The 27,433-nt window shown below is 43.7% G+C and overlaps 1 protein-coding gene across 4 annotated transcripts in view; it reads right to left on the bottom strand.

The window, feature by feature from the left end:
• Window positions 1-27,433, bottom strand: part of rxraa (retinoid X receptor, alpha a) — a 109,325-nt gene that overhangs the window by 36,000 nt on the left and 45,892 nt on the right. For 2 of the 4 annotated variants that reach the window (XM_086188091.1, XM_086188094.1), the window contains exon 3: window positions 8,071-8,309. In XM_086188091.1, the coding sequence (XP_086044217.1) occupies window positions 8,071-8,309 (239 nt within the window). The remainder of the gene's footprint in view (window positions 1-8,070; window positions 8,310-27,433) is intronic. The other 2 variants (XM_086188090.1, XM_086188092.1) reach the window with 1 other exon arrangement.

Genomic DNA, 27,433 nt, shown 5'->3' with positions numbered 1-27,433 from the left:
TCGAATCGCGCACATACCCCAAAACTACCTGAGTCTGGAACAGGACCAAGACCAGCAATTAAAGTCTGGTTATTTTGGTGCCCAGCAGCGCGCGACTGCTGCTTTCACACCTGTCTAAACATGGACCAGACTTCGATTCAATGGACTAAACCGTACATGAGTGAAAACACACTTAGTTTTCTATGGTGCGGCTAATAAAAGAAAACGCTTTACTTGGCTGTTTTTGCATGAATACGAGCGAACCGTGAGCCTTCCTTGTCAGTAACACATGAATTAACACGACGGATAACAATGCATTCTTTGCACATCTACATGTTACAGGCAGGTGAAAAAAAACAGTCCTTGGGTTGGTGTCATTGCACTTCACTCAAATGCCACAGTGTACATGTCTGTCCACAGGCAGCGCTGAGTTCCTCTAAGATCACATCACCACATGCAATGAAAGCCTTGCAGGGATTATTTGAAGCTTTAAAATAAAAGTATGCCCCCCAGGCATTTAAACCGCAACGCCTAGTGTCTGCATTTGGAGGCTCCTCTCTGTAACTTAAACCTAATGTTACTCTTTCTCTCCCTTATAGCTGCCACCTCCTAAATGGCTCGTCTCCTGTGTGGCCCCACACAGGCTGGAACACACACATAGGCTCAGAGCGTTGACAAGTCTCAAATGATAGCTTTAAGTCTGTTTGACGAATAAAGGATGTCCCAAATAAAGTTGCGTGAATTCCATCAGTTCCAGCGAAACTTTGCTCTGACTGTTTGAAAGAAAAGAACTGTTGTGTTCTTATTCTACTTTTCAGTGCTTTCATGAATTTAGGCTTCTGTTAATCAAAGCAACACTTCCTACAAAAGTTTCAGCATAAATGCCTTCCAAGTAAGTCGGAGCAGTTTTAAATGTTGAGCGCGCATTGACAGCAAACAGCTGCAAACAGGAAACACACAGGAGCAGAGAAGAAAAACGTCTATCAAAATGCAATACCATATAGAAGAAGGCTCTGAGAGGAGCTAAACTTCTGGTAAAAGCACAATTGGATTAATTCTACACATTAGCTACACTTCGTTGAGCTACCGCTGCTGGGGGTGGGAGTAAAAATGCTTCTAATTGCTACCTGGAGACAGCTTTGGCTAAAAAAAAATCTTTCCCCCATCCATTTGTGGGTCGATTGACACTAAAGAGCCTTGACTGTTCTCTGGGGAGCTGAGACACAGAGCCTTTGTGTAGCCATTAGAGCCATGCAACCATGATGTCATGCAGAGTGACTACAGTAAGGTCCATCAACGACAACGGAGCGGTGGAATGGACCTTTATTACTCCCACACAGGAAGGCACCGAGGTCCACTACACTCTTTCTCTCCCTCCCTCTCTGTCTTGAGTATGTTGTGTTTCCGTCTCCTAGCGACCCTTACCTAAACATGACATACCCAAAACTGGCACATGACATCACCGCCGCCTCTCATTTATTACTTATTAAGCGCATGTTCCATTTCTTGTAAAACATTTACACCTTTTTTCTCAACTCCAGAAACACTCCAGCTTTTTATGTACTTTTAAGGCGGACTCACTGGAGGCCTGTTGTTGGTTTAGAATTTTCAAAAAAAGATTTCAGTGGGAGAGCGCCAGAGGGCTACAGACCAGAGTTGCAAAATGGAAAAATGGAGGCTGCAGTGGTCCGATGATAAAGACCCCCTTTTTCTGCGAAAAAAACCCCAACAGACTCGCTATTGTCACTGCAAGTGTAAAATGTGATCCACCCTTTGGTAATAATCCCTTCCAGCTGCTTGGAGAGTTGCGGTGTCTGTGATGCAGGGATGGTCTGTGTTGCAAGTGAATTTAAGCCCACAAACACGACCGCGGATGAGTCGATTCCTAATGGGCAAGGCTGTGGCCTGGCACCCGCCCTGACCAGATACTGAGGGGAGACGTCTCGCCATCTATTATCTCACACCGATCCAGGAGAAAAGAGACAACAGGCCTTTTTGTGGCTGCATCAATATGCATTTCACATGGCCACTGGTAAATTCTTCCAGCATAACATGTGTGTGGCCCTTCTCTGAACAATACAGATGCTTTTCTGTTTGTCAGCAATATGCAAAGCAGATAACCAGGATGCACCGAGCCGACGGGACGAGCTAAATGGAGGCGAAGTGATCCGCACAGTCACAGTAAGTCTAGCTTTTTGGAACACAGCTAAAGGGGGAAGTACCGTTGTCTTTGTTTAGATGTAAGAATTGGCTGATGATAAAGGACTGTCTGTCTCTTTACATGTGGTTTGGCTTCTATGAGATGCAAGATTCCAATAATAATGGCAGTTTTTTTCTCATCCTGCCCCCTGCTTTCATCATGTTGTCATTCAAGTCTTTGATGTAGAGGACTGTTAACGTCCATTGTTTTCAGGTTTTTATCAATCTCGGTTGAATATCACACACTTCTTTTAAAGATGCCCATCCCGCCAAAAGAACGCACCGATAATTGTAGTTTACAGCAAACAAGTTGATGTTTGGACAAATTAGAAAAAATTCCCGGGACTAAAGCATGAGCTCAAAATACAAATGAGCTCCTGATCTAAGACAGACATTAAACAGAGCAAAGGAAAGTGAAAACAGGTGCAACCATGGTGTTTGCACTGTGGATTTCTGCACACTTTTCAGCTCACTAGCTGTTTTGTGAATAATAAAACCCGAAAATTTGATTCAATCATAAAATCTGTCGTCATTTAACTTGATGCCATTTTTGCACCGCACATTTAGAGTATGTGCAGACTATAAAGTACTAGGAGGAGAGGAGGAGCCACCTGTTGTTGAAATAGTCAATCCTGGTCTTGTAGTAGCTGTAGCAGCCTGGAAGACTGTGGTGTTTCTATGGTTGCTATTTCTGTTTTTCAACGATGGTAGAGCTGCCGCCGATTGAATAAGAGGGGTCACATTTGTTGCTGAGAGGACAAAATGTGGCAGAGGTTACAGGTGGTGGCGACAAGCCGTCATTGCCACCATGTATGTATTGTTGGAGCTCAAAAAGTTTGTCTTATGTGGGTCTGAGATTGGAAATGCTAGAAGCGGCCATACATTGCTGATGGTTTGTGTTCTCATCAATGCCAACTGGCTACTGTACGGTCAGTCGCATGACCCAGGAGTGAACGTTGATCAAATCGGTTCCGAATGCAGCCAGATGCTGATAGCTGAGTTTTTAGGCTGGTGAGAACGAGAGTTCAGTGACAAACTTCATCAGGTTTTGTGTAAGATTCAAACTTACAGCAGCGTAGGATTTAAGCAGTCACAGGTATATGAGTTGACAATGTGCGTGCGCGCCTGCGTGCGTGTGCAGTTAAGCAGGGAAAATGCTCAGCTGTGACCTCGTTCCAGTCAACTGCTCAAGAAAACAGCAAGTCAGGCGAGTGTTAAGTTCAAGTGGCGTACGCCGTGTGACTCAAATCACGTCCAATCAGAAGCGCCGCACCTCACCGCCACAGGGTACTGCCACCGTCTTTGACCTCTGAGCTGTAACTCTCACATCCAACTGTCGCACTCCACCCTGCCTGTGCAACAACGAGCAGCCTCTGCTGTCTCAGTTATGCAAACACTGACGGATTAAAGGCTCAAATCCACAAATATCCGATACTGTCAGATACGGGGCTGTGCACAATTTGGATGCGCCGACTGTCACGGCTGGATAAGACAAGAGTTTTTGTAATTAACCACAAACAATTCTTACTCCACTCGATCGATCTATTGAACATTTTTTCTTTGCAAACTCCTGAAATACATCGGTTTTACATCTCGTTTAAAGTCAAGAACCAAACAAGGGTGTTGCCTCAAATAAATCCACAGACATGATTAAAATCTGTCAATCTTACTTTCTTGCCATTTTTCTTGCTGCTGCAGACCAAATGTCCATTTTCACAGAAATAACCCTGAACTGAAAATGGCTGGATTCCGTTTGGCTGCATCAGGTCCTGCTGTGGTGCATGCTGACTCTTTGGCCCACACAGCCTTTTCAGCACTTGCTGTCAGTATAGAAATGCACAGAGACAGAAAGAACAGGTCATTCCAGCTCTGAGCCAGCAGTGGCGGAAGGTAGTGGGAGTGCAGACTCTATGTAACAGTCACAGTGAAACGACTCCAACAACTGCGTTTAAACCTCACATCTCTTGTGGAACGCTGGACTGCAGCATCACCTCACTGATGCCGGGTTGGTCCAGGACCAGATCACTGTTCAAATCACTGTGGGAACAACACAGGTTTTTGCTTGTTCACACTTCAGAGGCATTTATCAAAATCAAATTCCATCATCTAAAAATGTGGATCTGTATATGTTTAAAAAGTTAGCGACCACATTCAAAAATCCCAACGGTCCAAGCTAAATGATCAAATGATCATGCTATAGCTAGCAAGCACAGTAATGTTGCGATGCATAAGCAAATATGGCGGAAGATGAATGGATAAAGGAAACCAGGGTATCAAATAGTTTTGTGAGTGTGTGTAACCACACACACACACACACACACACACACACACACACACACAGAGCCTGATTCTAACCTTGACCCTGAAACCAAGTCTTGACCTTCAAACGGCCATTTGAAGATGTGAAGACCGGCTAAAATATCCTCACTTTACAAAAATGTCCTCACTCTGCTGGTTAAATACGTATTCTAGTCCTCCAAAGGTAGCAAGTAAAGAACACACACACACACACACACACACACACACACACACACACACACACACACACGCACACACACACACAGCTAACAAGAGATGACGTGATGTTAGCTTAGCTGCTGACAACAAACAAGCTACAGAATTGCCTGAACTTTGGTCAATATTTTTCAGAATAAGGTTCTAAAAGCCAGATCTGACAAAAGCGTCCTAATCATACAGCATTTTTGCTTTTATTTTGAAAAGCAACAGCACGTCAGTGGGCAGATTTTAAACGCGACTGATCCAGAATGAAGCCGCACAAAACAACAAAAAAGACTCCCAATACCAAAAATTTATCTTTCAGTCAACAGATTGTTGCCTGGTTCAAGGTTGAAGTATCAATGCAGATCATTTGCTCCATCGAGTCATACAATGTGCTTATATCTTAAGCTGAGCACATAGCATGCGCAAAGGAATGCAGACAGGGATGGTGATGCTTTAGAGCCTCAAGCTATTTATGAATAAGACAGCACTGTTTAAAATCTAAAACCAGAGGAACCAGATTGAATTGAGGGTAACATTTCCCGCCTTATACCATCAAACCTGAGTACATGTACACTTCTCCAAGATAGCAACAGATGAGAAGGGAGGGGGGAGGGGCTTTCTAGAAATGAAAGATTCTGGTTGCTGTCTGAAAGTGCCCCTAATCCACTCTTAACTCCATTACATGTGGGACACTTTCATTTAGAAGGCAGTGATAAGCTCAACAATAGTGGGGAGAACCCATCCCAAACAGCATCACATTGCTGAATTATTAGCAAACACAAAAAAAAAGGCCAGCAACTGCATTTTGGAGGAAACAATTTCAATTTTAGATATGGCTCTCGGCGGAAACTGGGCCACTGCCGACTTTGATGTCTTAATTGTGCATGTGCATGTGTGTGTGTGTGTGTGTGTGTTTTTTTTAATTCCAAAGAAACCGAGGATTATTGATGGAACAAAAACCGACAGAGACTGCGAGAAAGATGACGTGAGAGAGACAAGGAATTTAAAAAAACAAGGAAGAAAAAAGCACGGAGAGGACAGCCAAAGAGAGAATAAGAATGAAGGGATAGAGAAGACAGCGAGATATGGCGGGAGACAGTGACAAATATGCCTCTGATAAAGAGGAGTGAGTGACAGAGCTGAAGTGCTGTGGAATCCTAGCTGAATAGGCCTTGATTAACTGTGGCACGGGGTCAAAGCAGGGCCTCTGTCTGCTGGGGCTCGGCTTAGAAAAATCGTGTGTGCGCGCGCGCGCGTGCGTGTGTGTGTGTGTAATTTGCACTTCAGAGCCATATGGATACAGTTTGTAGGACATGATACTGAATCATTGGCCTGGTTAGTTTTAAAGGTCGGCCGTACGTCTGTGTGCATGCAGGAGTGAAAACAAAAACACAAACCATGACTGAATCATTTTCAGCTCTCAGATAAAACTGGGCCGCTCGCTGCTGCTTTCACTGACAAATCAAACAAGTAGGACAAAGCTGCATTGAATTTCCAGGCCTCGTCTAGTTGTCTATACCATAGCCTGTTCACGTGACTTGGACTGGTGGCAAGTGTTGCAACTGCACTGCAGAAGTGTTAGTTGGCGGCGGGGAATTTACGGCCCTGTGCTGAGTCTCTCAGAGTATTTTCAACTGTGGCTGCTATTCTGAGCTAATAAACACTGAAAAGAGAGACCTTCACTGAGGAAAATGAATAAAATGCAGAAAAGAAGACAGACCAGAAGTGCACGGAAGGAAGTGTTACGCTGTATGTCGATGCGACACCTAGCTTCATTTAGCAGGAAGTGCACACTGAGAGTTTGAGGTTAACCTGAAGACAAGTTACACACGTTTGTTCATGTCGTCATTTATAATCGCTGGACAGAAAGGGAAAAAAACAAAAATCCAGAAAATCAACACGTCAGTCATCGCGTCCCAGACTTTAGACTTCAAGTTATTTGAGGATCTGTATTTGCTTGGATTTGCAGGTTGAAACACAAACAGACCTCTGAACGTTGTGTTCACAATTGCCACGATGTGTTCGTAGTCAAGTTCTGTCACTTAGAAAGACTGTAACATGAAGAAGCTGTCACATGTACACGGTTTTTAAAATAAAAAAAAAAGAACAATCACTTTCCAAATCAATTCATTCTTAAATAAATTATTAAAGCAGCTCTTCAAGATTCTCAACGCATTTTGTGCTTTACGTTGTAATGACCTGAATATTTGGGTGAGTTTTTGGAAACGTATTTACTCACTAATGTTCCAGGTTGAAGATGAAAGCCAACTGTTAGAAAAAAGTACAACTGGAACACGAGATAGAAAGCAGCGCCATCACGGGGGAACTCAGGGGTCAACCTCAAACAGTGAGACTCACTACGGCCTCTCAGCGCTGGGCTCAGGCTCCAGCACTGATTTACTTTGTGCTATGCAGGGATGAAGATTGTGTGTTTATATTTAAATGAACAAGTCTGGAAAATAAGTTCAAGAGATATTCGATAAAGTTTGCTGTTTGGTGGTGTTGTTGTTGTTGTTGTTGTTTTTCTAAATGCAAAAGCCCTTTTGGAACATTTGATGAAATTCTCTTCAGTGAAGGACATTTTTCTGAAATGTAATTTCTGAAAATATTAATCCACTCAAGGCTGAAACAAGACGGAGCTTTATATTCTCATGCAGGGATGAGAATTCAAGATTATGACCCAAGAAACAGATTCAAAATAACGAAAAGAACGAAAAGTTAAAAATATAAACAGGTAGAAGGTGGAAAAACAGACAATAAACAAAAATAAAACGGAGCCTATTTGTGAGTTTGTCCTCATTCTTGTCACGTTAGCAATGGCTGATACACGAGGAACGCACAGTTCTGATCGGTTCGGCTGGGTGTTTGCCAAACAATGAAAAACATTCAGACACGCGGCGTATAATTACTGCCCAGGTCACTCGCAGCCGTGGCAACTGGCTGACTGCCTTGTCCCGGACTGAGTTTGATGTAAAATTGATTGATCATTAAAACCTACCACTTCCACCGAAAATAAATTTAGCTGATGACAAAAACAATCATCAAAGGTACAGCCTTGTGGATGAGAGATGAGGACGAGCCCTAAAACAACACAAGCAGACATCACTACGTACAAGTCAAACGTACACAAGGTACCAACAGCATCTCCCTCCATTGTGCATGAATCAATCGTGGATAGCGATTAATTGCCTTTAAAATACAGTTTGCTGTTCACCAATAGGTCACTTTTTATCAGTATTGCAGGATAGCAGCTTTTCCCCTCCCGATACCTAAACTTGGAGAACTTGCTGACATCGAGCGCTGATGCAATTTGGTGAGTAACTCTTTACACATCTGTACACTGTCGCCAGCGGGCATGAGCATCTGATTGGTTTTTTTTTGGGGCCTCACCTGGGGGCTGACGCTGGGGCCGTATCCCATGCCAGGTGAGTTCATGGAGTGGGGGCCCATGGGTGAGCTGATGACGGAGAAAGGCGAGGCCAGGCCGTTCATAGGCGAGCTGAGCGTGCTGATGGGCGAGTGGAGGGAGCCGGAGGGCCCCATGGTCGTCGGACTGAGCAGAGACGGGTGCATTCCCCGGTGGGACGTGGGGGAGCCCAGGGGTGAAGAGGTCACCTGGCCAGATGAATCTGTTCAGGCAAAAAGGGGAAATTCACATTAAAGCCTTTGATCTTGTAACCTTTTTCATGAAGTTGAACATGATGTAGTTTCCATGTACATAGGCAGGTCCAGGCACTGTGTTTTCATGTTGTCCATTCGTCCTTCTCAGGGACGCTTTGAGGACAGTTTCTTCAAATATGGCTGTAACTGGTGCTGGAAGATGACATAAAGATGCCAAACCAGGAAGTTTTTTTTAAGGTCAAAGGTCAAGGCCGTGGTCACATGATCATGATATCGCAGGTGCACTTAGAGGGAAATGTTTTTACATTCGTTTCAAACCTCCACTGAGACTCGAGGATGACCTGAAAGGATTCTGCTGGTCAAAGGTCAAGATGGTTGATCATTAAAAGAATTAAATAAAGTAAACAGACTGATTACTCTTAGGATTAGTTAGGTTTTTACTTTCGTACCCTGAATCTGTCACTCAGAGGAGTTTACCCCTTAACAAGGGCTTCCCAGAGGGATCTGTAAGAACGGCATGCATATCTGTACGGTACATGGCTGATGAGTGGAATAGGACTCCCCCGAGAATTTAAAATACGCCCTTGTGCTGCGGCTGAAGGAAACTCTGTGAGATTGAAGGTTGGTCGTGTGTGTGTGTGTGTGTGTGTGTGTGTGTGTGTGTGCGCGCGTAAGAGCTGTCTTTCCCTCCTTGACGGCTCCTATTCTTAACCTTGAATGAGTGGGCCATCGTCCCATCAGCTGTCAACACAGAAGGTACGGGACAAGCAGGAGCGAGAGCGAAGAATTTAGTGACAGGGTTGTATGTGCACTGATAACACCTCTCCTCCTCCTCCTCCTCCTCCTCTGTCGTCACTTCTTTCCAGCTCTTCATTTGTGTTCATGTCTTCCACTCAGCTACATCTATCTCTTCTATTTCCCTCATTTTACTGTATCAACTATGCGACGATGTACCTAAAATATCCAGCCATTGAATAGAACATTTCACCTAAATTTCTCCCCTCTTACGGCTGACAAACCCAACGCGTCCCCGCTGATCTTTGCCTGTACCTTCAGACAGGTTTTGACACAGTCCGACAACTTTGCTGCCATAGCAAACGGGACATAAAGGAGTTACGTAAGAAGAGAGTCTTGTCTGTCGCCATGTTTCATAAGTGATGAGGTGTTTCTGTATCGCTGTGGAACAAATCTGATGGATATCTCAATTAGTTGACAGCTGAGAGTAGCGAGGCAAGTTGAGAGCAATTTTCAGTCTCCGTCCCAGCTGACTTGACAGGATTTTTCTCAGTTTGTGAGTGTGTGTGTGTGTGTTGTATTTTTGGCGGTATTTCTACTGTCGAGAGGCTCATGAATGCAGGACAAAAGAGGGGGAATCTTTGTATCTCTTGCTCGCTCTCTCTCGCTCTCTCTCTCCCCTACATAAGCAATTCTCAGAGCAGCAACCTAGCTGCCAGCTCAGCCAAGCCAAACACTTTTCCTGCACATCCTGCTTGCCTCACAAGCACTTCCTGTAAGCGCGCGCGCGCACACACACTGGCCCCATCCTTTTGAAAACAAACACACATCCTTCTTAATAAAGGGGCTAACAACAGCTCTGAATCTAGCTGTATTAGTTCAGTGTTTAATCCTCTGACTGATACCCCTCGAAGCTCCTGTCCTTCCCAATTACATTTTTCTTTCTGCCTAAAATGCGCCCACACACATACCGTAATTCCTGTGAAAATAAACAAATAAATAAAGAGCCCTCCCTGAGCCAGCAATTCCCACCACCCATTACCAATTGGGTTTTAATTCAGGCAGATAAAGAGAGCCTTGGTATTAGGGTTGCCAATCTGCCATTGTGGTTCTCTGCAGGGGGGAGCTCAGCTGACAGATTCCCAGCATGGCCCCACCTCAAGGGGGATGACAGAGACAGGCTGGGAAGTAGATCAGACTCCCTCCTTTTCATCCCTTACATCTCCCTCTTTTCCACTTTTCTTCGGGAGCAGAACAGAAAAGTCGTGGAAGAAGAAAAAAAAACAAAAACGCCAACATCCTCTCCGATGTTCTTTGCTCAGTTAGACATGAAGCAAATTATTTGGTAACATGGATATATCTGAGAGCGAAATGTGTGTTTACATGCGTTTGTATGTTTATTGTTGTTGAAGTTAGGTTGCCAGTGTAGGATTACAGCAGGATGACAAAGAGACTCTGTTCTAATCCTCCCCAGAGAGGAAAGGAGAGGAGAGGAGAGGAAACACTAAAATTAACCAAAGGAGAAGGAGGAAGATAATTGTGTTTTCATTTAATTGTCAAGTGAATTTTTACCTAGAAAGAATGCGCACAAGTTTTGTTTCAGCTGGTTCGGAGGGCATAATTGAGCTGTCAGAAGATGGCGATAGAGGCAACGTTATGAAAGAGCACAAATGATCAAAAATCATTGAGTAATGACCTTCAGTTAGACGAGTGAAAATTGTTCTTGTGTAGCAGCCAGAGTTGGACACTTTGCTGCTTTACAGAGATGAAAACAAGTGGGGAACATCTGCAAAGACGGTAGCATCAGATATATGTAAAGATGTGCTACATCAGTGGAGTTTCCATCTTCATCTTTTTTGAAAAAGGCAAAGATCGCCTCAAGAGAGCGTAAATTATTTTAGCAAACTGTCTCCCGAAGCATTACTTAAACTGCCGAAATACGTCCATTGAAACCTGGACGAAACCGAATGAATGAGATGATCTGCTGATTGTGTCAAGATGGTCACATGATTACAGAAAATGGATAGTGGATGATTTTACATTTCTAAGTTTTATGTTTACATTTACGATGGCTAATCAAGTTTTCGGGTCAATAAAATGTAAAATTTTAAACAAAACTGTAAGTTTGTGAACAAAAGCCCAGTCAGTGGTAAAGAGGACAGCTGGTAATTACATCTACAACTGATTCTCTCTTTTTTTGCAACTTAGTCTCCCCCCCCCCCCCCTGAATTTCTATCAACCTCTCCAAATACGGTACCAAAAAAAAAAAAAAAAAAGTGCATCTAGATACGCTGACAGAACCACTCCCGTCCGTGTTTCTTCAACGATCTATTTCATCTCAACCTGTTGAACCAGAAGGTACAAATTTCCGAGTCGTCTCGAGAAAATGCGACGAGGTCTGGGTCCTGTTTGCAGCAACCTGCAGAAGAAGCGTCAAATGCATGCGCAGGATTAGATAAGAGGCGTGTAAAGCAAATCAATGGCATGAGGGAGGGAAGGAGGAGGAGGGAATACAAGTTGTTGCCGCATCCAAGAAATGCGTGGCAGTCGTCCAGGCTACCTGCTGTCTCACACACAGGAAGGTTGGCTCGTGTTTTGATAAGGGATAAAAGTACTTCTCTGTGTTGTCAATTACAGCCGTGGCCTGTCAACTGGCCCCGGCTCGCTGGGCACATGAATGCACGACTGACAGTTACAAATAAGCAAATTAGGGCCCATCTTGCTGGCAGGCGCTGACAGATTTCTCCATTTACCACTTCTACACTCGTTACAAGCATCTCCTATTTCTAAACAATGCCTTACTCCTCTCTTGCTCTTTCCTTGGGTGCGATTACATGGACATTTTGCCAATTTGTGTTCTGTATGTCGTGAGATTGTGTTGTATTATAAACAGATGATTGAGATGAGAACGCCTGCTGGGATGAAAGCCTCAGCAGGAGGAGAAAGTAAAAAACTAAATTATAGCCTGTGTTGTTTGTTCAAATGCTTGCAACTGTTTTTTTTCTGACAGGTGAGCTTTTACAGTGGTTTCTTTCTGTCCGTCTTTTCCAGACATCATTTGTCATATAATCACCAGCAAGAAGGAAGGAAGAGAATGAGGTTTGTTGAGAATAAAAGCCAAAGCAAATTACTGCACAAAAGCCTTAAGTTTAGTTCGACCACATTTTTATAGCAACAGAATAACTTGTCGGAGGAAGTTTGGTGAGGATACAAAGAGCCTGACGTTGAACTGGATAGTCACACGGAGCCACTGATACTCTTGTTGATAGTGTCACTCATGGGGGGACCATGATGGGGAGATGTCAGCTGAACAGACCTGGTGATGACAGGTGGCACTGAGAGGAACTCTGTAACCCAAACCTACCTGACTTTCCATTTCTCCTAAATTCCCTCTGACTTCTTTTAACGTCGGCCTACTGCATGAGTGCAGTGGGACCTTTGGTTTGACGGTCGGAAGGGGACACAATAGCTTTCATTTGGCAAGGACAGTTTGAAGTTCCTCTACAAACAAGAAGTGGCTCCCATTTTGAGGCAAAGACGCCCTCAGAAGTGAGAGGTAAGAATGGGCAACTCGGCTCCACAGCACAACATTTACTGTGGCCTTCTCCAGAAGTACCTTTTAAACAATATTTGAATTCATCTGACCATGATGGAAGAAATAGAGCACTCTTATTTTAGTTCAAAAGTTTTTTTTGTTTTTTTTAAATAATTCCTTTGTTTTGAATTGGCCCCACCACTGCTCTGTTCTGTTCACCACAAAGGTCTGAATTCGAGTGCACTCCAAATTTCAGGGGCAGTTGAAATAAAGCTATGCAGGACAATCAGAGGTGCAAACAACAGCTAACCTGACCGCCTGTTGTGAAGTTGTTCAGAACACAATCCTCCCACCATCCCACGAATTCACCTCCCCACTCAGCCCCCACCCACCCAATCTGGTGGTTTATTTAAACTCCATGAATCTCCCATCTGTCCTTCAGCTGGTCTACAGTCACGTTTCCATCCACACATTTCGAAGCAACGCATTAGAGAAAGTTTATGTAAATAGCAAACTTGACAAAATGTTTTTTTTTTTTAAGTTTCCCAAGTCACTGTTATGCGCTGCTGTCGCTCAACTCATGTGACCCCCATCATCTGCAGCAACACTGACTTGACCAGTTGGAGGTAGCTTATCAAGTGTCTCGCCTTCTTCTCCTCTGTCACTAGCATAGGTAACGTTGCCTGTAACGCCATCTTCTGGCGACATTGAGCAGCCAATTCCAGCTCCAAACCAGCTGATAGAAACACGGTTTGCTTAAAATATGCTTAACAATCACACACACACACACCACTTCCACCACCTGCAGGTTTGAGTGGTTGCTCCCCTCTCTCTCTCTCTAATATCTTGATATGCAGCGAATGGCTGGAGCCTAGACGCTCCTTTTGTAATAAATATTTCAAACCTAAATCGTCTGACTGAAATGATCGTTACTAAAAATGACTCAGCCTCCTGTCGAGCTGATACATTCCTAAACTAGCCCATGAGCTCACGGTGCCTCTGCCACCAGCAAGGAATGATGCATTATACATGGTAAGCCCCCCCCCCCCCCCCCCATGCACCCCCACAATAGTCTGGAGGCATCCTGCAAGCAGACGAAACCTCCTAAATTTGTCTTCTTCCTACTTTGGCCGGTTTTCTTACAGCTCACTCCTGTATCATGAAATGTTTACTCTGTTATTGTCTCTTCTCCCTCCCGTCTGGCCACCAGTCTGTTTTGTCGCCCCCTTTTTTGAAAACATTCACACGCACAATCATAAGCATGCGCCTCTGCACAGGCAGACAGATGCTCGTTTTTCACTCCGCAACTAACTCTCCTCCTCTATTATTCATTTTCTAGTGGCAGACTAGAGGTTTACTGGAACACAGGGGTGTGGGATGAGGCAAACAGTGAGGCTGAGCTCATAACTCTCAGTAAACCCAAAAGTCCAATGGCTATTTTGCCTTGAATCTCGTCAGTAGTGGAATTGACTGTCAAAAATCATAGCGCTTTAGGTAGTTTGCTCTGGAGTGCACTAGTTCTGCAAAAATGATGCATAATGCAGTGCCAGTTTTAAAGTAATTCCCCTATAGCTTCTGTTGAATCCGAAATTTCACTGCGGCACAAACATTTACAAAATATTCTCACTGGCTCCGTGCGGAGAAAATGGATTTTCTATACTACCCTGCTGGCACTGGGTCAGAAGAGGTATGATGCCATTGATGAGACGAGAGCCAGGAAAAACAACACCAATGTAAAAACAAAAACACAGATGATTCCACAGATTGAATATGGAGTGAATGAATCAGTCATGAGTCACCTCCACACACCAGACCAAGTCACCGACAGTTTGATTGTTTCGTCTGCTGATGGGAGAGAGGCAGGTGAGTTGGTTTTGGGTTTTTTTTGTTTTTTTTTAGATGCACGGGACGCCAGCGCGCCGTCGAGATGGCGCTTTAGTCATTAGCTTTTCTCCAGTCGTGTTCAGAGGAAGAAAGAAGGAAGAGAAAAGTCAACAGAAATCCCTAAGCAAGTCAGTTACATAAAACCCAGACCCACCCCCCCCCCCCAAAATTCAGTCTAACAGCTTCATTTTTCACCACTGATGTCTATATCACCATGACGACAGCAGGCTGCTGGTATCTTTTTTTTCCTCTGGAAACTCTGCATGTGTCTGTGTGAGTGTTTAAAAAACAGTACCATTATCAGATATTTTTGCTTGCCAATACCACATGTTCTATCCATCCATTAATACTAACACCATTCAAGTACTGCATGTATTCATACACACATGCTTATTAATCAGGCAGTGTCTCTCTACGCTTTTCCACTCTATAAACAGACTAATCTGGTCCCTTCAGTTAAGGTCTGCAGAGTAAATACTCCTGACTGATGTGTTTACTTTTTGGCAAGGGGAGAGGTAGTGGGAGTATGTGTGTGTTTAGTGTGAGTGAGAGCTGGTGGGGAGGTCGGGGCATAACTGGCTGATCGCATGCCAACAGGTGATGTAAAACACACGACGATGAACACTGAGCTGTTACTTGCAGATGTTTACAATTTGCAATGATAAAGCAGAAAGAGACAAATCATCAGGCGGGAGAAGATATTTCAATATTTGCTGGTATCTTTTGAGATGTGCAGCAATCATTGATCTAAAAAGGTGGTGCTTACATCACCATCATCAAATACTGCATAGCACCAAGGATGATTTCATGAGCAACAAATGGAAATGTGCCAGAAATGCCGGCAAATAATGTTTCAATAGTTCAAAAATATATGAACATTTATGAAAAATATATATATTTCAGAAGAAGAATTTGGAGCGCTGAAAATGTTCATTTTATATATATATATATATATATATATATATATATTTTTTTTTATTGGTCCCAATTCAACTGTGACCCTACATGGTCTCAGGCATATTCAAATAATGAATCAATAAATAAAATCCTAATATTTTAGATTTTGTCTTATATATAACTATTTCAAAATTACCTTAAGCTGTACCTCACTTTTATATTTAATTGTTTACTTACTTGTTTCATATTACATTTTTCCTTTGCTGGTTTTTACTCCACGACTGTCCCTGTTGTGGGGCTTACACAGAATAATCTTATCTTAATGAGGAAGCGTGGACGGTACAGCTAAGCCCTGCTGCAGATTTTGGTTCCACAGAGCTAATGGGTACTTTTGAGACCCCTTCTGGTGAGGATGCGGTCCGAAGTGACTCGATGGGAGTTTGGTATTTTCATTCTAGTTAGAAACCTCTGATGAAAAACAATGAATGTGTGAGAGGAACTGCTAAGAGCCTTCAGTTAAATCACGCACGATGCTCTTTGTACTTCATCCGGTGGCAGCAGCAAATTATACTGTCTTTACAGGGTTTTTTCCACGTCTTCCTACTTTTACTCGAACATTCATGTTACAGTGAGAGAGGCTTAAGAAAGGTGCAAAAAAAAAAACCCTGTTAAGACAAGATATGATCCGACAGACTAGCAGCTACTATAACCGTACCTTGACAGCTCAAATCAAAGGATTCTTCTTCTCCTCTTACTGCTTGTTAAGGCTCACATGTTGGCATCCATGAACCCATGAACGACTTACAGAAGAAAGAAATGTGAGTGCAGAAGGCTTAATGCGGGCTGAGTGACAGCAAGAACTTAAACAGGCCACCCATAATTTCACAGTAGGTGGGCGGCTAATGACAATCATTTGATTCACAGTGTTGATATAACGTGATCTTTTTGTCCTGCCGAACAACTGCCCTCATTAACGACTTAATTCTTTCCCTGTTACCGTTTGTGTCTCCCAGCTGCCTTTATTTCCCTCCAACTTGAATTCATAGCCTTGATATTGTGTGGATGAAAGCGTCGGCTCCTGGGGCATACCGGTGCCCTCAGTGACTCTTAAGCGTCTGAAGAGGCCAGAGGGCTGCGGCTGGCCGTGGCAGGATGCCAGCAAAGCCACAGATTACTGGTGCTATTTGCCCCGGCTGCCAACAATCTGATCTGTTGATATGGCCTAATTGTTCTCTTCAGCTCGAGGTGATATAGCATCTTTCGCTGAGCGCTCAGAACCGCTGTGCCCAGCAGAGCCGTGGAAGGCAAGCTCGAGCAAATCTAGCCTCCCTCAGAGTTTCAGCAGAACTTCACAAGAGCTCTCCCTCCATTGCCAGATTTCCTCCTCTGTTGTTGGCAGCGTAGAGAGGAAAAGACCAGATATTGGTTTGCTTGAATCGTTACTAGAAGGAGCACAAGCACAAGACGGTCTACATAGATTGGTAGTTGTTGCACAAATATGATGAAATATTTGAGTTGGACAAATTATTCCTCAATAAAGGAATCAAAAAAGGTTCATATTGTGACAAACTCTGTGTTCGAGGCTGACAATGACACTTAAAGCTCTGTATTTCCTGTTTTGATGTGATCTGAACCGAGGTATCATGTGACTGCTTCACTGAGTTGTGGTGACTGATGTTGACAGAACTGACAGGATTGACGGGATGATAATACTCACGCTACCCTAGAGAGGACAGTAGAGCTAACGGACGCCCTCGGGTTAGCAGTTGTACTGCAGGTAGTGTTTTGCTGGGGTCAAAGGGAACCAATCTGTAAATTAAAAAGTTTTCGAAACTGCTGCCAGCGAAGACAACAAACTCCTGTCATTTGTTACCTACATTGAGTTCACCACTGATAGTCAAGGGTGGTTGTTCTTTCAGGGAAGAAGTTATGTGACGAATCAGGGGAGCATATGTCATGACTGATGCCTAAGCAGAGGCAGACGGTGTTGCCATCTACACAAGAAAGCGACCCCAGAGTTTTCAAACTGATACGGAGTCTGCAGAGACTTCTGAGGTCACTGTTTCAGGACTTTGAAAAGGACAGAACGGCACTGATGCGAGGACTGAATGTAGCAAATGTTTTGCATTTAAAATATGAAATGTATAAATACGGACGTTGCCAAAGCTTCCACGTCCAAGAGTATCATTATTTGATGAAAGGGTTGCAATTGGAGTGCAGCATGGCTCAGAGGTTGAGTGGCTGTCTGGCAACCAAAGGGTCGCTGGTTCGGTCCTCACTTCCCCCGCCGACCATGTCCAAGTGTCCTTGAGCAAGATACTGAACCCCTAATTGTTCCTGATGGCCCTGTGATGGACTGGTGACCCGTCCACGGTGAACCCTGCCTCTCACCCAATGTCAGCTGGGATAGGCTCCAGCCCCCCCGCCCTGACCCTCAATGGATAAGCGGTACAGAAAATGGATGGATGGAGGGTTGTGTTTGTTTTTTTAAGCAACAATATAAAAAAATCCATCAATATTTACAATTTCAATGATTCATAAGGAACAAGCACAATTAGTCCAAGATTCCCCTGCGACCCTGGATGGACTCTAACAGGTCACCTGCTACGCAGCTTCATCCTACTGAAAAGATCCATCGCGGTACGTCTGACTTCATTTAGAGAAATGAAAAATGGACACCTGGGATACCAAGAAGAGGAAGAGGACTGGAGAGAAAAAGCTGTGATACACAAATGAACGACAGCCAGCGTGAACAATGCATCACACTGGCTGTCCTTTGGTTGGCAGCTTAAGTCAGAAGCAGCGACTGACAATAGCAGTTGATCAAAGACATGACGTGGAGCAATAATTACCACTGCAGCCCACGGAGCAGCCATCCAGAGGACAAGATTGCATTTGCTACTAATGCTCTTTTTCCTTTTCAGTTACAAAGCAGTTTAGTAAGCACTACAGGAGTTAAAAGGATTCTTGAATGACCTTGACTTGTAACTTTGAGGTGAATAACCACATGCAGAAACACTGTCATTAAATAGATAAGTTAGGTTCATCTCTTGATTCTAGATTTGGTTAAAGAAAAAGACTGAACCGTTGTGCTTTTTTGGCCTTCATGAATGAGCCTGTTGTATGAATCGAAGCAAGCAGGGGCAGTACAAGACAGCCAGGAAGCTATGATTCATCGAGCTTCCTCTTTGAGATGAAAATCACAACGCAGGCCCTTATCGAGCTCCCTCACTGCCAAAAGCAGCGAAAGCACACGGTCAAGCATGCACACATCCACACAAACACCCAGCGATAACCTGACTGCAACAACAGCAACTACATAGAATCTGATAGGGGCTTTATGTTAACGGATGGTAGACGGGTTTGACAGAACCAAACCAGGCATGATGACACATTACATATCCCGGGTATGAGTCAGATTTGGGCAAGATTACCGTTCTGTGCTGAAATGAAAGAGGCTTTTTAAAATGTAGAATGAAAATATGAGAAAATGTCATTTAAGGAGAAGTACAAAGGAACTAAGGCATAAATATTTAGCAGATGTACGTATGAAAAGCTGTGCTGAGAGCAGGGCTGGGAAATACATCGCCATCGTGACATGGGATTGTCAGAGATATTGGATACTGCTGTATTGTCAGGATCCAATCTTAACGCTGGCCCTCTGGTCTGTGGCTATATTCACAGCCTCTGGCGGGAAGGAAGTTTCTACAGCTTGTCCGACGGGTTCGAGCACATTTTGTGAATGACTCATCATTTCCTATATATTTTGAGCAAACGTTGCTTTCACGCTATTTCCTAGGAATTCCACGGGCGCGGCCACCCTGAATCGCCCCAAGTCTTGCATCAGCTATTTGGCTATGTGGCGTTTAGAGATTTGTGAAACAGCTGACATAAGCGTGGGAAACTACAGGGAAAATCTGTTAGAAGTTGCATACTGCCAAGAATCTATGAATAAAGGCAAGAATTAAAAATGGAATGATACATTTTAAGGACACATATATGTTTATATACATGCATACTGTGTGTTATGTCTATATCAGCATAACTACAGTGACAGCGATGTCTTAAAATATATATCTAAACCAGTAAATCTTGATGTATTGCGATGAACTACACCGATAGATGCACATGCACAGCCTGACCTGGGTGTGATAGTGCTACACACTGTGTGCCAATGCAACACACTGTGTGCCAATGCTACACACTGTGTGCTAGTGCTACACACTGTGTGCCAATGCTACACACTGTGTGCTAGTGCAATTTGCAACTCCCTAATCCTGCTGGCTGGTGCAGAGAACAGCTACGATCTCACCCTGATTGTGATTCAGAAATGCTTTTTTCTGCTTTACTGCATTACAGTAAACGTGATGCCATTTGCTGACTGTTCCAGCCGTTCCATTATTTACCCGTGTGGTCACCATATCCACATTGTAATAATGATAATAATCCACTCTGGTAACAATGGTCATCCCTAGTTTTAGATATCCAGGGAGCCGGTCAAAACATTGTGATATTGTACGACTCACCCAGCCCTACGATAGGTGGGACACCAAAGATAAACTAACTACATTTGATTTTGAGCTCTGATCATTTATTTTTAGAGGCAAGTTGGTTTGTGAAAGTTACACTCAGGGACATGTAAATGAGAGAAAGGAAAAGCTGCCACTAATGTGGACAAATGGAAGAGAAAGCAATCTACAAGGTATGTGCATTCGCTCTCTAAGTGTCTTCCGTGACTCAGTAGTAATAAAGCCATCAGTCGCTGGAGATTAATTATGCCAATTACTAAAGAGGAAAAACAAACTGTCCTTTCCTCCCCTCCCATCAGGATGAGGAATTTGACACTTGATGACTTGTTCAGAGACAGTGGATGATGGACGATTTCCATTTGCATGAAGGAAGCACTGGAACACATAAAAAGAGAGTGTGTTTGAGTGTGTGTGTGTGTGTGTGTGTGTGTGTGTGTGTGTGTGTGTGTGTGTGTGTGTGTGTGTGTGTGTGTGCGTATTTGTGTGTGAGAGAACACCTGGATAGCAGCAGATGTCGGTGAACAGGACACAATGTCAAACCCCCGCCTGGGCTTTGAGGGGCAGTACCATGGCCCATAAACGTGGTCACTGCGCTCTGACACAGGGGCCGACAAGTTTACGTGTGATTTAGGAGAAAAACCCCCGATGAGTTTTTCCATGTAGGAAGCAGAAATAATATCAAAGCCTTTTTTAAGTGGAAAGCTTGAATTTCTTGACTATATTACAAGCCTTTGAGAACAACTCACTTTTGATTCCCCCCCTTTGATTATTATTCTTTTGTTCCAGGTTGTGAGGTGTTGGTCTGTTAGACATGAAATCCAAATGTAGAGGGTTCTAGCTCCTGGGCCTGAGGTGGAACTGGCCCTCGCTCTTCCTCTGGGGGATTCAGAGTAACGGGGGATGAGAAGTAGATTGAACAAGGATGGAAACATAGAAAGACTCATTGAAACAGTAAGAAGGAGGATGAGAACGCAAGAAAAAGTCTCTCAGAGAAAGCTCAAGGCCCTGGGGGCCAGTCGGAGGGGATGAGATGCAGAGGTGGGGGGTGCTTTGGGGGGGGGGGGGGGGTTGGTGGGAAACTATGTGTCTACGTGCTGCAGGAAGAGGCCTTGCGAGCCGGGGGGATGCACGCGCCTCTCTTAGGAAGGGGGTGGGGGGGCTTGTGTGTCCTTAGAAAGTAAGTTGCATGGACAACTCAAACAGCTTGTGTCAACAGCGTAACCTTATTCCAGCGAGCGCTGTGTCTCAAACACATATTTCATTCAGCTGGCAAGAACCTCACTGAAGCACTGTTAGTCCGTCACTGAGACCCAAAACTGCTGCTTTCTTACAGCAAATTCAAAAATGAAGACCAGCGTCCAATATAAACTTGAATGAAAGCCAGTTAAACCAAGATGAAGCAAAAAAAAAAAAAAGTTGTTTAATAAGAGCTGCAAATATATATTTTCCTTTGGTCATTTTCAAAGCCCAGAATACCAGATATTTGCAGGCAGCAGCTTCTCGATCGTACATAACGGTAAACTAATTGTGTCTGGATTTGATCAGAGCAAACAACACAATTTCGACACGCTAAATGACTAATCTGGTGAGTTAATTGTCAAGCAAATTTGAATCAAACTGCGGATGCACTGTAAAAAATGAATTGCATTTCCATCGACTGGTTTTGGTTGAGCTACAAAATGCCACCACAAGATGGCGGTACAGGCAACATGAACATTACCAACAGAGTAGAGGAAGATTCACTAAACAAGAGCTTACTTAAAAAAGGGGATTCACATCTCCCACTTTGTGCATTTACTCTTTTTATTAGACATCTAAGTTATCGCGAACATTTTGTGAATTTAATTTTTTTCAGAAATTGTTTTTTTTGTAATTTGCCTTTTCGATGAAACTTTGCTCATGACGCTTCAGAGCAGGTCTAATGAATGAAATAATAAACGTACCGTTTAGCAACGGCAATAACTAACACACAACTCTAGAGAAGTGACAGATTTTGATATTAGTGGTGCAACTTTTTTGTCTAGGACGCAAAATAACAAGCTCCCGGTTTGTCCGGAAAATGGCTAGAATCCCAAACCCTTTCATTCAGCAATGGTATAAATCAGGATTCTCCTGATGTAAACCCAATAGTTGCCTCAGTTGTTTTATAGATAGTTCCAGCTCAGTTTATGGGTTGCCTTCATCTGCTACATGGGTCTGTAGTCTGCTAAGAATAATCACACGTGTTTGTCTAACTGTCTCTGACTGCAGAGGTGATTTTCAGGAAGACGTCAGATCAAACAAGGACACGGGTCTCTGGTGGTTTAATAGAGCTGGCCATTTTTCAGGAGGTCTGGAGGCATATTTTCAAAGAAAAGAAAAAAGAAAAATCAAGCAGGAAGGTGGTCAACCAAAGCCTTGTAAGCATCGGCAGGCCCTTAAGTGGAACTGGCATCCACAGAGTCAGAGCCCATGGATGTATGTCTCTTTTATCTCTCCCTGGTGCTCAAGCTCCCACATTTAATTTTCCTATTCTCTCTCTCCTCTGTTCCTGTTTCCTTCCATTTCTTTCCACATCATTCCCTCTGCATTCATCGCTCATCAGAGGGACTCCCCAGAGGTGGAGGATAATCCCAGTTCGAGCACGAGTCTTTCATGTTCTGGGAAGACATGCTGGCGAGAGTGCTGCCAGCTCTATTGCCTCTCTTCAGATGCATCAGCTACCTGGCCTTGCTGTACACCCACCGTCCCTCCCCCTCCTCACTCACTCACCCCCCCTCTCCTCCCCCCACACACTCACCTCCCTATACTCTGCTCCTGTTTTTGTTTATGTTCTTTTTCATTATGGAGCCCATCATTTCAGCGGGGGATGCGACAAACAACACAAGCTTGTGTTTAGACAGCACACACACAACACAAACACCAGGGAGTTCCATCAATCTCCAGGTGCTGGAGTTAAACAGCAGCACCGACTGCTGCTGCTGCTGCTGCTACTGCTGCTGCTGCTGCCGCGGTCTTATGTATGTTCTGCATACTTCTTAAGAGCCCCAGCAGCAAGGTGTTTTTGGGTTTTTTTTTGTCTCCATGCAAGAGTTCACAAGAGTGATTCTGCTGTAGCAGTTTGAGTTTAAGTTGAGTAACGTGCCTTTTACTTAAAAATCTGAATCCCTGACCTCACCCACACTGCTTAAAACAACTAGTGGGTAAATGCAGAAAGCACAACACCTAAGACTTTTTTTAAAAATAGGATATTATCTTCAGAACACGCCCCTTATCTTGCTAAGAGTTACTTGAGTGATCGCCTGAAATACGTTTTTTTTTTAAAAACTAGAAATCAAACATACTTGGCAAGACATTTTTTTGCTTTCATGCCAGACCAGCGGCCAGCAGTCTGCCGTCAATAGTTCAGTCACCTTCCTCACATAACTTCAGATTAAATCCATCAGAGTACCAGGAGCACTTCAGAACTCACACCTCCACCAAGGACAAACCAGGAGACAAGACGTGCCGAAGTTTAGCCTGTCGAGGATAAAATTGACCCTTTACAAAGTTATGAACTATGAGTTAAAATAGAGGTTACAATAACTGACATGTCACTCAAATGGTAAGAAGCAGAATCAATTTTATGAATTACAGCGAGGCAATATATTGATACATTTCAAATACTATCTAATTGTAGATCTTGATTTTTTTTCGAGACTGAGAATCAGTTTTCTCTGTAAAAACATTAACAAATAGCGAGTCAGATCCCTCACAAGATGAAACGGTTCACGGATCCAGTTACACTTCTCATTACCGTGCAGGACGGCTTTACTGAACATGGATTATGATTATCTGTTGTTCATACCATAGAAAATATTTGAACATTAAAAAAAGGGCTTCTGAATATTGTGATATTTTTGTCCATATTTTCACACATTTGATGTGAATCACATTGAATTAGTTTTGATGTTGCGACACCTAAAATGTTCTGGAAGCAGAAAACAAAAAACCGATGCTAGGGGCTTCCTCTCTCCTGCGTGGTATCGGCTCCACGTGGTTGTGCTTTTTCCGAGGAGTTGATACTAAAAGGTACCGGCCACACCAACGGGCCAGTGCACGTGCAGCGGAAACAAATGTTCTTGAGCCAAAAGCGAGTTGAAGCGTGTCGTGGAATAACAGCCGAATAATTCTATATGATATTATCCAACATATACAGTATAAACGTGATTAAAAAAACTGGCAGAGCTTTTGAAAGTCAACAAAAATGAGTAACAAATGAGTCTCAGCAGCGAACAATAATCCCTCAGTACTATTAAAGGTTCGCTGTACAGCACAGAACATTTTTCCGATGATGCAACACACATTTGGAGTGACATTTGTGCTGGGAAGGTAATTTTCTGGAAGGTTCATTCCCAAGCGATAAAATCCATATTTCTTTCTGCCTGTGCCTCTCATGGCCTGGATGCCCGTGAATTACGTGTTGGGATTGGCTCCACGACAGAGGCCAAATAAAGTGGGTGTTATGACTGGCGTGGACATCCATGCTCGGGAGAACCAAGCCTTGTTCATTGGATCACGCTGATGTGCCCATTGCTTTCGAGGCTTGCGATTGGTGGAGGGAAGACACCACCACTCTGGGGGGAAGCTGCTGATGCCCGATACATGTTTGTGGGCTCAGCATGGCAGAGTCAGAGGAAGAGAGACGGGTGGGGGCGGGGGGCAGCACAGAGTACAGACCACCTGAATCACAGCCCTCAAAGGCCAGCCTGACAGAGTCAATCTCAACAACAGTGAACAGAAGACAGCCAGTCTGCTGACTTCCCCTCGCTTGCATTTTCACTGGAAGCTTTCCAACAAACACACGTCGTCCAGTAAGACTTTCAAAAGCAGCTTCAGCTCGGGTTTTTCCACCAAGTTTTAGGGGGATTTTTTTTTCTTCCCCTAACTCTGCCCAGTGAACAGAGAAAGAAGATTAAAAAGCTCACCAAGAATAGTCAAGAATCAGTATTTAGAGCAGGTCCAAAAGGATAAAGATAGGATCAAAGTGTATTAGGATGCACACAAGAAACACGTGTGCTCTTGAAGAAAACGGTCCAATATGGAAGCCAATTTCAAGTGCAACAGCAGAGTTTTCCATGAGACAATTAAACAAATGTTTCGACCTTTGCTCTTCATCAGCAGAGACGTGGATGATAATTAGTGTCATCCAAAGGTCCAGAATTTCCCCAGAAAACTTGCAGCTTGTGCTTTATTCAAATCTCAGGGAATGTTTTTTTGCTTTGCCAAGAGTAATGACAAAGTACGCAGAGTTGTCTGTTAAGAGTATTTTATTATCCTCAGATGTCACTGCAGTAAACCTTTATTTAGTCTAAAGAAAGAGAAAAACTTGGAGTCATATCTGTTTCTAGTATACTATTTCATGGGGGAAAAAGCAGTCTGCTTCCAATCGAATATTTCTATCAATGTATCTTAAATAAATCAAGTGGCTGCACAACAGTCCAGAAAGAATTCACTTAAAATGAAAAGGGATTGAGAGAAAATACAGATTTTCCTGACTTTACATTTACAGATGACAAAACCATAAATGAAAAGCAGACAAAAGAGAATGTGTGTCTCAAGAGCACATAAGGAAGCTTGACGGTGCATGCATGGTGTTTAAGGTCCACGTGGGCTGTCACACATTCATCAACCCATCGTGTCCGTCATGCCCCTGCCTCCTGACCGAGCTCTTTACATTACAGAGCGAGCCTGACCTGAGTTGACCCCCCCCCCCCCACACACACACACACACACGTGTCCTCAGTCAGTCTCAGGAAGGCTCCAGAATGCACAATTATTATTTCTTCACTTTTTTCTCTCCTGCTCTTCTAAAATTCATCATTTTCTTGGCGTTTCTATCCGTCTTTGTTTTGGAACTTCTTTTCCCTGCCCTTGTGACCCTGCATCCTCCTCTCTGCTGCCATGACTAACAGGCATCCTCAGGGTAAAGAGGATGTGGGATCCCTCTTCTGTTCCTTATATCTTTAAAAGAAGGGGAGGCAAGAGAAAACATCCAAACATCAACAGCAGAGAAAAGCTCAGCCAAATCAGCAAACTAATAAGAGCAGGCTACTGACAGATAGCCGCACACAAAGACGCAGCTCCTCGTTACCACACACATAGACAAGTGTTTTATTTGGACTCAAATCCATGTGATAGGCTCAGATGCCTGGCTGCCTGTCTCTCTTCAGTCTTTCCACCATGGGAGTGTCAGAGCCGGACTGTGAGGGGACTCCCACGGTCACACATTGCCTCTGGAGATAAGTCATGGATCTTTCACAAACACACACTGATATCCCACCCACAGAGACATGATTAACATGCCAATTAGACCAGAAAGCAGCAGGCCTGAAGGCCTCCCCCCCCCCCTTTTTTTTTTTTAGCCATAAATAGAACTCAAACACACATGCATGAAGGCACATTACGCACAAGCATGAGTGCATAAACACACAGATACAGTGAAATGATCAAGTGATTCTTCATTCCGGTGCCCACTTCAACCCACCCACACCCACTATACACATCTGGAGACTGAAATGATCAACACAACTTGCCTCTCGTGAAGTATCTGAGACGCAAGACGGAGGACGGCGCAACAGAACACTGCTGAGAGAAAGTCATCAACTGATGTGCCAACTGACAGAGAGTAACTGAGCACAGTTGATTTGTTAAAAAAAAGAAAAAAAAAGTCAAAATGTCAAACAACAGAAAGTAGTTCCCACAGCCAAAAGGTTAATTTGCAGTTGTGCATTAAATCCACACTGTTACCTACGGCGTAGGTAGATGTAATCTGAGTTGTAGCACATGTCATGAGATGACGCGCACCTTCTTGGACATGCAGCTACGGGTCACATCAACACAGACAAAGACACCTGGTCGCCAACTGGTGTTTAGGCAGTGTAACTGCAGCACAGCCAGGCCAAGATAGAGGTATAAACAGTGCAGCTAATGCGACTAACCTACGACACAGACCCAGTTAGCAACTCTACGTCTGTAGCTTCAGTCCTGCTACTGCTTGTTTTGGCTGACTACAAAAGCCTAAAATCCAAAGATAGATTTTTTGGATAGAGTGAGAAGTTAGAGTGACTTGGTTTTTCCTGAAGTAAAAATAACTTAAATTAATAAACTAAATGATGATCAGAAGCAATAATTAATTAATCAAGTGATCATTTCAGCCTTTTAAAGCTTTGAAATAAGCAAGTATATAGGAGCCCTTGAACTGAGCAGCTGGTATTTTTCATCTAGATTCAAATGATCTAATTAATAACTGGTTGACAAAAATAATCAGTTTTCGCTGATCTGTGGAATCTGAGTGACACGAAGCAGCAGCAGCAGCAGCAGCGTCTGAGGGACAGACACTCAGATGAACCTGTCTGAGGCGGGAGAGAAGAGCGCTGTTGTGCCGATCAGCCTGACGCTGACTGATTGCTGGCTGTGGATCCTGAAGGGCATCGGGAGTTTAATCACCCATAACAGCAATTACAGACGTAGACGTCAGACTCATAAAGCACTGAAACAAGATGAGCGTCTCCCTCCTATCCTCCCCTTGGCG

Source organism: Aulostomus chinensis, chromosome 19 (assembly GCF_037954235.1).
Source record: "Aulostomus chinensis isolate RoL2024-O1b breed Wild chromosome 19, RoL_Achi_v1.0, whole genome shotgun sequence".
Taxonomy (NCBI): Eukaryota; Metazoa; Chordata; class Actinopteri; order Syngnathiformes; family Aulostomidae; genus Aulostomus; species Aulostomus chinensis.
The sequence above is the reverse complement of the archived record's forward strand: the minus strand, read 5'-3'. Positions and strand labels throughout refer to the sequence as shown.